Below are 9,389 nucleotides of genomic sequence, written 5' to 3'. Positions count from 1 at the left end.
TACTTGGTCCTATCACTCAGCATAAGAAGTACTTGGTCCTCTATCACTCAGCACAAGTACTGACAAAGGTGGTGGTGCAGGAACCTGCCTTTTCATTCAAGCAAGCTTGGAAATCACGTTTCATGTCCGTCACAGCAACTCTATCCTGAGGTCTCTTTGGACCGCTGACAGATGCAACTATTGAATTCAGTTGAATCCGGATCACCTAAGAGACAAGAGGGGAGAGGAAGACAAGGAATGAGAATTTGTTAGGTAGACTGCAATTTAGCACTACTCCCTGAAGCAGAATAAATACATCCACATTTGTTGTAATGGTGATCTACTCCCCAGAAATAAAGATTTTAAAACAATCCCAATTAATTTGTGAAATAGAACATACAAACATTGGCTAAAAGCGAGCACCCATCAGTATGCAAACCGCCCCAACACCAGCCGTGTAGTCTAGAGTATCTTGTTCCTCCGATTTCTTTCCCCTATCATCACAGATGCCTGATGATAAAGCAGATGCCTGTGACGGCTATCGGTCTTCCGCCCGAGCTCCAAATTCACCCTTCCCTGCTCTGTGACAACTGAGGTGGGTTCAGGAAACACTGCTCCTTCCTTGGTGTGCAGGGCGCTGAGTCTGGTCAGCACAGGGTGCTGGAGGAACACAGCAGAAGGACTCTTCTCTTCCTAGTTCCAACGTGTCTAGCTGGCCAGGCTCCAGCAAGGCCACACTTTTATTCCTTTGTCAAAAAAAACCCTGTATTTTCTTAAAACCCAACCTCCCAAACTAGGTTTCTGTGCACTTCTTCTGGCATTTCTACCGTTTTCCTCTGTCCGTTTTATTTGGGCATAATCAGTCCAAATGAAGTTTCTCTTCACTATGGGCTTCACCAATATTTCACAGTCCTGTCGACTCTGACTGATCCTAACTACAACACCCACTGTACTGTAGTTTCACTTTACGGATCCAGATGATCCCTGTCTTCACATCTTAATGAGTTTGTCTTGAAATCAAAGTCCTGATGGGCTTTAGTTTTATTTCTTTAATCTGGTCTGGTCTTTAATAAGCAAATTTATTCCTTTTTACTATACAATGCGAGAGTTTTCACTTTTCTTCTTCTTTCCCTTTGTCTTTAAAAGCACCAAATAAACAGAGCTCAAAGGGACCAGAAAATGATGAGTCAAGTTAAAGATCTCCCCGAAGTTCACACGGATTCAGGTCCTCTGGGCACTGGCCTGCACTACACCTGTGTGGCCTCGCTGGCCCACCCATCACGTCTGCCGTGCGCCGGGCACTGCTTAGGGGCTGGAGCTGCAGACCACACACCCCCGACAAAGCTCCTCTCCTGGGAACTTATTTGCCTTCTGCATGGGGCGAGAGGCAAACAAGTATAAAAATGAAGAGACTTCAAGCAGGGATACATGGTATGAGGAAAAATAAAGCTGAATCAGAGAATGACTCCTGAAAACAGGAGTTTTCAGCTCCTGTTAGTCAGCTAAGAAAACAGCTTAACAGTTAACCAGAGTTAACTTCGACAACACCAAGTAATTTGAGAGGCTGACACACTCCTAGGAAAGGAAGGTCATGAAAATTCAAACTGCCCTGAATGTGAACTTTACTTACTCCAATACAAATTTCCAACAGGTAAGAAATGCAGGCCTAGATTACAGAATATCTTTAACATTTAAGACCACATCACTGTAAACTCCTTTCAGAGCAATTTCTACGGAATGCAGACGCTAACCAGATGCAAGCATCCCCGGAACAGACAGGTTCAGAGCACATCACGGTGCTCTTATCATAAAGTAGAAAAAAATCAGAGTGAGAGATAAAGAGTCAATTTTGCGTTTTAAATATTAAAAATTTAGACTTAATAAAATGTAAAATTCGCTAACAGAAATCTACGTAAACTTAATGAATGAAATCTAAGCAGAGTCACAAGTAACGTTAACAGGTTAAATGGTAACGACAGTCGACGTTTGCTGAGCACTTCCTGGGTGCCTGAAACCACTCTAATGCCTTTAATCTAATGTACTTGATCCCTTCAGAACAGCTTCCTATTTCCGAGCTGAGCACACAGAAGCAGAGAAGCCGCACAGCTGCACGCCTGGAGCTGGCGTCCAGACGCAGGCGGCCGGGCGACGAGGGGCTCCTCCACACACACCTGGGAGTACGCGGGTTCTCCTGAATTATCCTGGTCATGTCGAAACAATTTCACAGCTTTAAGGTATGTTTCCATTGACTCGAGTTTGGCTTTGTCAAAACCTAGAAAGAGTTAACAAGGACAAAAGTACAGTAAGAAATTTTGAACTCTTTCGGGGTGAGGTGCTGAATTCCAATGAGCAAGAAACAGACACTGCACATTACTAAGTACTCAAAATACAGTTCTTTACAAATTGCTAACTGATACTACTCTCAAGAGTAGTAAAAATTCTACCCTTCATGAAAACTTGGAGCCCCCCTTTAAAAGTTACTCAGAGACAAGATGAGAAACACTGAGCCAGTTCTATAAAACTCACAAAACCTACAGTTGGCAGAAAATAAATCAGCAACATTGAATATAACACCCAACACAAGGGACACTCATTACTTTCAGTATGAATATAAAAATCAAAATGAAAACATAAATGAAGCTTAAGGACGTTTCATGAGCAGAAAGACAGAGGTCTAACAAGATCTTCCAGAAGGTAAAAGAATCTAGATGTTAACCACAGGCAGTTCTCTGCAAGCCTCGTGGGAAGTACACAGCGGGGCGGATCGTATTTTCCAGCGACTGACCTAACAGTACACACCCCGAGTTGTATGTTCTTCCTACAATGTGACAATGACATCCCTCCGTCAAGGGGCAGAATCGACCCTGTGGACCTGAGCTACGGGACCCTTGGCTGGCTGGCGCTCGCTCTCGCAGGTCACCCTGCCCTGGAAAGGCCACCGCATGAGAAGGGCCACGTGGGAGATGTAGCCTTTCTCAAATCTCAGCTCTGGCCACTACGAAACACCCGTCGACAGGTGACGACCTTCAGGACCCCAGGCCCGAGCTTCTGAGTCTCGCGGTTGAGGCTGCGGACATCATGGAGCAAAGACGGGCTGTGCCAGCCGCACCACCTACGTCACTGCCCATGGACACTGTGCAGCCCTAGGTGATTATTGCTGTTCTAAGCCGTTAAGTTTTAGGAAAATTTGTTATAGCAACGGATCATTAATACATAAGTCATATTAACATGCAAGGGAGGAGGCACCTCCACCATTTCTCTCTAAATGTTCTACCCACCAAATCCCCTTTAGAGAAAGCTCTGCACTCCATGAGAACCGTCCCAATGTCCCAAATGACCAACTATCCATTTTGCCATCTGACCTATTAACTTCTAAATCTGCCCCCCAAGTGAAGAATACTAGACTCTATCCCCCAAATGTACTTATGATCAGAGACCAGTAGTTCGGCAAGGTCTCTCACAAAAGGGACGTAGGGGGTGTGAGGAGAGTACAGGAGCACCTTCTGGTTTTAGAGATCTTTCTACACTAAGTCCTCAATACAAGAGGGTCCAACCTCCTGTTTATCAGGCTACAAAAAAGATCTAGAACCTATAACCCTATGCTGCTTCTCACAAAACGGTGTTACTCTATAGACAGAGCACGGGTCCCCAGACCCCTGTGTCTGGTGGCCCCTCTCCTCCTGTTATGGGGACACTGTGAGTCGCGAGTCCACACACGCCTGCCCCCATCAAATCGCAGCTCTGGCCGCTACGAAGGCCATGCCTCCTGGAAGCAGTGGACCGAGACCGGAAGCAGACTCCTCCCTCGAAGTCACTGTAAATGGGTCACACGGGAGGGACTAGGTTTGGAGGGCACAACACTCTTTAAAAGACATCTGAGGCAGTTTATTTTAAAGCCACTATTTCAAAATAAGATAACTTCCTGAACATTAAATACCACGCACACAGTAGTTCTTTATTAGGAAATATTTCAGACAGACACACTGGATGTGTAACACATTTATCCTAATGATCTTTCATCTTCTTACCTGTATGTTCTAAATGTTTTAACGTCACATTGTCAACAGGGAAAAAGCTGAGGACAGCACCATATTCTGGACACATGTTTGCTATTGTGGTCCGATCCACTATAGATAACTGTGAAACTCCACTTCCAAAAAACTCAACAAACTTTCCAGCCACTCCTACTTGCCGGAGGTGCTATATAAAGGGATACACAGAAACGCACACAAAATTAGTAAGATTGGCATGGATTCTCCAAAAAGCACAAAATCTAATTTTTAACTCCTACCAGTGACAGTGGATCAAAGAGGTTCTCTGCTGTTCTTATCAAACATCAACTCACTCTGGGTTTGCAGGTATTTTAGGACAAACACAGAAGACCAGCCCAATGTCACCGCCAGGCAGGACAGAAAGGGCTTAAGGGCTGAAAACAGCTAGATCCACACAAGAGTGTCAGACGGGACAGTGCACGTGGTAGCTGGCAGCCTCTCTTCTTTCTTAGAGGACACAGAACAGTGCTAACCACTGATGCCATCTTAAATGTAATGAAATACAAACATGCTGATCAAACTGTATTTAGATAAAAAAATACGTATTGGCTACAAAAATTCTTCGAATTCCAACCCTCGTCCACATATTTACAGCATCATTCATTATTGGTAAGTTTCATTTTGACAGGATTTCACGCGTCACGTTTCTGAGTTATCACCAAGTGACCACCATAATGGCTTGCCTAACTACAACACGGCCTCAGACTGGGGCAGGAGACGCCTAGGGAGGTACCGCGAATGAACCACCTTCAACCCAGGAGTAACATTCGGCTCGAACACTGCAGCGGTGCGAGGGGTCGTTTAATCCACTCCTGGATGAAAGGCTGAGCTGTTTCTTTACACTTATGGTTGTGCTTCTGAGGATCAGAGCAGCACACGTAAGGTGCACTGAGCTAAAGACTGAGGTGCCAAAGGGCGCCTGGGTGGCTCAGTCGGTTAAGCGACTGCCTTCGGCTCAGGTCATGATCCTGGAGTCCCGGGATCGAGTCCCGCACTGGGCTCCCTGCTCGGCAGGGAGTCTGCTTCTCCCTCTGCCCCTCCCCCCTCTCATACTCTCTCTATCTCATTCTCTCTCTCAAATAAATAAATAAAATCTTAAAAAAAAAAAAAGACTGAGGTGCCACGATACACATCGTGAAAAATAATACGGATTAATCCCATAAAGATAATGAATAGAACAGAACCTCCGGAGAGAAAATATTTAATAATGTGAACATACTGATAGATTTAAGTTCTGTATCAATACACCAAAATTTAAAAATAGACATGTAATCTTGTTACAAAAAGATATAGCCAGAAGGGTCTAAAAAGTGGCCTTACTTCTCAGGTTACCCAAGGGAAAATATGGATTTCTCTAAAAGCATATTAAGATACTCCTTTCCTTTAGGAATAATCCTGCACTTCTCAATTTAACTTCTTATCTTTCAGTCCCATACACCGAATCAATGACTGTCAACATGTTTGCAATTAGGGAAGAAGGCTCCATGCTAAATGCCGACAGGGCGGCTGGATCTTTTCTTTCCCTGCGGAGAATCTCGAAAGCCTTCAGACCAATAATCTAACCAGAAAAGTGGAGACTCTAGGATCCAAACTGGCATTGTATGTGGGAGAGTTCCCACACTCATGTATTTAACAAAATGGACTTAATCATTAAAATAAAGTTATTGAAAACCAGAAATTTAGGATGGAGAGTTACAAATTACTGTTCACTAGGAAACTCCAGAGTACATGTATTAAAAAGCATGCAGCCAATATTTTAAAAAGACAGGTTAAGTTTTTCCATAATCCTCTGGAAGAATTAAAACAGCCAACAGACGATCTTGACACTGGCATACTTCTACAGTCCACATTCCCCAGGAGAGAAATAGTTTCTAAAGGGCAAATGATTCAGTTAGGTATTAAAGAGATGCAATTACTTTTCCTAAACAGGACTCTCTAACCCACGCGGTCAGCAAGTGTTAATGGCTAGGAGCCCGGGTGCGTCCTGTTGAGCACTCACTGCTCAGCCCGGTGACCCTCTGCCAAGTCATTAAACCCGACCGTCTCGTTTTCTCAGAACTGATATGGCGCTGGTCATAGTAGCTCTTCCAGGCTTGTGACGAGGAATGAATGAGGCATCAGGTCCAGGGAACAACGGCACGGCACGCACTTTTGTACTTCCTAGCGCCAAGGAAGGCTTCTGTATCTGTGGCTGCTCCCGGGATGGTCACTACGAGGCCGCGGCCAAGAAAGCCACACGGAGGAGGCGGCGCAGAACCCAACGCCGCCCTCACAGGGCCCCTGTACGCAACATCTACTACGTCTCACAGTTGGCACAATTACCTTTGTAATGCCAAGCACGACATCTATGGATGTGACAAAAGGGTTGGATGAGCCCGTCAACTCACACCCAACCACCTCCGGCAGAGTAAGAGAGACCGGCAGGCCCAGCATGACTGCTTCGGTTTCAATGCCTCCAACCCCTGAAGCGAAAAAGACAGGCGGTGAGCACATCTGAAGATCATGTACAGTCTACGTGACGTCTCCGTGGAACATCTAGTCCCTGAGTGCCCCATGAGCTCATCTTACTCACGAAGCATCTCAGAGCCGCCACACTGCCGCTATTACTGTGGACACGGACCCAACCTCCTCAAAGAAGGACTCCACTCACACGGATGAAACAAACTGGTGTTTACCTTCCTATTAAATTCAGTAAACGTTCTGTATTTATTACGCTGAATACTGTACTGTGCTTGTCAAGATACAGAAAGAACAGAAGCCAGGGCCTGTGATCCTCAGAAAGCTCAGTCTGAGGATAAAGACAAAAGAGTCAACAATTCTAACTCCCTGTAAGAGGCTGAGAGCATTCTGCCAGACGGAACAGCCGGGGGTCCGTGACTTGTCTTTAAGGCGCGTGCGCAGACGGCCGGGGGAAGAAGGTCGTAAAGGGCCTTGTATAAAATGCAAAGGAATGTGGAGCCCTAAGGAAGGCCAAAAGAGCCCCGCAGGACTCGGACCAAGGAGTAACCATGTCGTCCCCAAGATCACCCTGCGACAGCAGTGCTGTGTAAGGGACACTGTCCACACACATCCGGGTCCAGAGTCGTCCCGTCGCCGCTGTTACGGGGAGGAAACCGCCTCAAAGAGCCTACAAAGACCAGCTACCTACACTCCTTCACAACGTTCCTGACACTCTCTCCCCCCAAATCAAATTCAGTTAGTGGTTTACTTACCCCACCCCAGAATGCCCAAGCCATTCACCATGGTTATGTGAGAATCGGTGCCAACCACACTGTCTGGGAAGAGGAGGTCGTCTTCTTCAAAAACCACTCTCGACAAATACTCTAAGTTTACTTGATGAGCCATTCCAGTTCCAGGAGGGATTACGGCCACGTTCTTAAAAACTCTTGAACTCCACTATATCATGTATAATTAAAAAATCCAAGTGTTGGTATATCAATTTGTGCTCACAATCAAAATACAAGTCAATACTGACACTAAAAACATTTTACCGATGTTCAATATGGTCAAAGTTTACAATAGACACGTGAAGATAAATACACAGATACTAACCCTAAACATATTCATTTTGCAGATTATTAAAGCAAAATTAAGTCAAAGAGAAATGTTCTACCAGTCCAGATAAATGGTAGTTTTCAACTGTGCCCGCCCCAAGGACTGCTGGACAGGAAGAGAGGCGGCAAGCACAAGGCCTTCCCACAACCTCAAATGATAGCCACTTGGTTTCATCCTATTTTATATACTGGGGTTTCCAAGATTTTATCTGAAGGGAGAAAAGGTTCTACTGCGACAAAGCATTTAAAAACTACTAATTTAGGGGTGCCTGGGTGGCTCAGTTGGTTAAACGTCTGCCTTCGGCTCAGGTCTTGATCCCAGGGTTCTGGGATCGAGCCCCGCATCAGGCTCCTTGCTCGGTGGGGAGCCTGCTTCTCTCTCTGCCCCTCCCCATGCTCATGCTCTTTCTCTAATAAATAAAATAAAATCTTTAAAAAACAACAAAAAAGTGAATTGTGCAAGACTGCTGAATCTCAGATCTGTACCTCTGAAACAAATAATGCAATATATGTTAAGAAAAAAAAAAAGAAGAAGAAGAAGAAGGTAGCGGGAGGGGAAGAATGAAGGGAGGGGAAGAATGAAGGGGGGAAATCGGAGGGGTAGACGAACCATGAGAGACGATGGACTCTGAAAAACAAACAGGGTTCTAGAGGGGAGGGGGGTGGGAGGCTGGGTCAGCCTGGTGGTGGGTATTGAGGAGGGCACATTCTGCATGGAGCACTGGGTGTTATGCACAAACAATGAATCATGGAACACTTCATCTAAAACTAATGATGTAATGTATGGGGATTAACATAATAAAAAATTTAAAAAAATGTGTCACATGTGAAAAAAAATTAAAACAAAAAACAAAAAAAAACCCCTATTAATATGAAGAACATAAATATCAAACATCAATATTTTGTGAATTTCAATATAAAAATTCTCCCCAAATCATGTGTACCTTAAAAAATTGAAGCCTCTCTCGATTTCTGCCAAATTCTACTTCTTGGTTTTTTAACACTGTTTCAGGTCTAAAAGGAAGAAGAGCCTGCATTAAATGTATGTATCACAGAAAAGACTGACCTTGTTTTTAAGTATTCGTTCTTATGCACACACAAATACGTTTAAAAAAATTCCTGGAACAGCAATTTACTAGACTTCTCAGAAGTAGCTGTTTTCTTCCAACAAGGAAGCTCTGCTTTCAACAGCACTCACGGCAGCTACGTCCAGGGCTCGTCCACCCCCGGCCCCCAACTGTACTGACATATCGCTATGTGAGTCGGCTGCAGCAATCAGTAACGCAGCAACCTCGTGCACTTCCTCCCACCTGGACCTGCCGCACCTCCACTGGGCACGTGTAGAAAGCTTCGAGCAGAAACACTTGCATTCACCTCACCCAAAATGGAAAGCTTTATTTTTTGCGTAAGTGGCAGTTTACTCTGTATGGATTATAAACGTATTTTATGTGCATTATGTAAACTAAGAGGTAAAAACAATCCACCTCCAAGCAGTAAACACTGTCACTTTCAGGAAGCTATTTTTATCTAACGGACATTTAAAAGATGATTTCTAGGGGCACCTGGGTGGCTCAGTCACTAAGCGTCTGCCTTCGGCCCAGGTCATGGTCCCAGGGTCCTGGGATTGAGTCCCGCATCGGGCTCCCTGCTCGGCGGGAAGCCTGCTTCTCCCTCTCCCACTCCCCCTGCTTGTGTTCCCTCTCTCACTGTGTCTCTCTCTGTCAAATAAATAAATAAAATCTTTAAAAAAATAAATAAATAAAATCCAAAGTCTGGGGTGCCTGGGTGGCTCAGTCACTAAGCG

The 9,389-nt window shown here is 44.9% G+C and overlaps 1 protein-coding gene across 1 annotated transcript in view; it reads right to left on the bottom strand.

Annotated features, from left to right (window-relative positions):
- The window catches only part of IREB2 (iron responsive element binding protein 2), a 43,252-nt gene that overhangs the window by 14,442 nt on the left and 19,421 nt on the right, over positions 1–9,389 (bottom strand). Inside the window, exons 5-10 of the mRNA XM_021680706.2 lie at positions 8,530–8,599; positions 7,244–7,427; positions 6,354–6,493; positions 4,008–4,179; positions 2,151–2,251; positions 89–205 (exon numbers count right to left, since the gene is read on the bottom strand). Coding sequence (XP_021536381.1) covers positions 89–205; positions 2,151–2,251; positions 4,008–4,179; positions 6,354–6,493; positions 7,244–7,427; positions 8,530–8,599 — 784 coding nt within the window. The remainder of the gene's footprint in view (positions 1–88; positions 206–2,150; positions 2,252–4,007; positions 4,180–6,353; positions 6,494–7,243; positions 7,428–8,529; positions 8,600–9,389) is intronic.

The sequence above is a fragment of the Neomonachus schauinslandi genome, chromosome 9 (assembly GCF_002201575.2).
Source record: "Neomonachus schauinslandi chromosome 9, ASM220157v2, whole genome shotgun sequence".
Lineage (NCBI taxonomy): Eukaryota > Metazoa > Chordata > Mammalia > Carnivora > Phocidae > Neomonachus > Neomonachus schauinslandi.
This window is presented reverse-complemented; position numbering and strand designations above follow the sequence as displayed.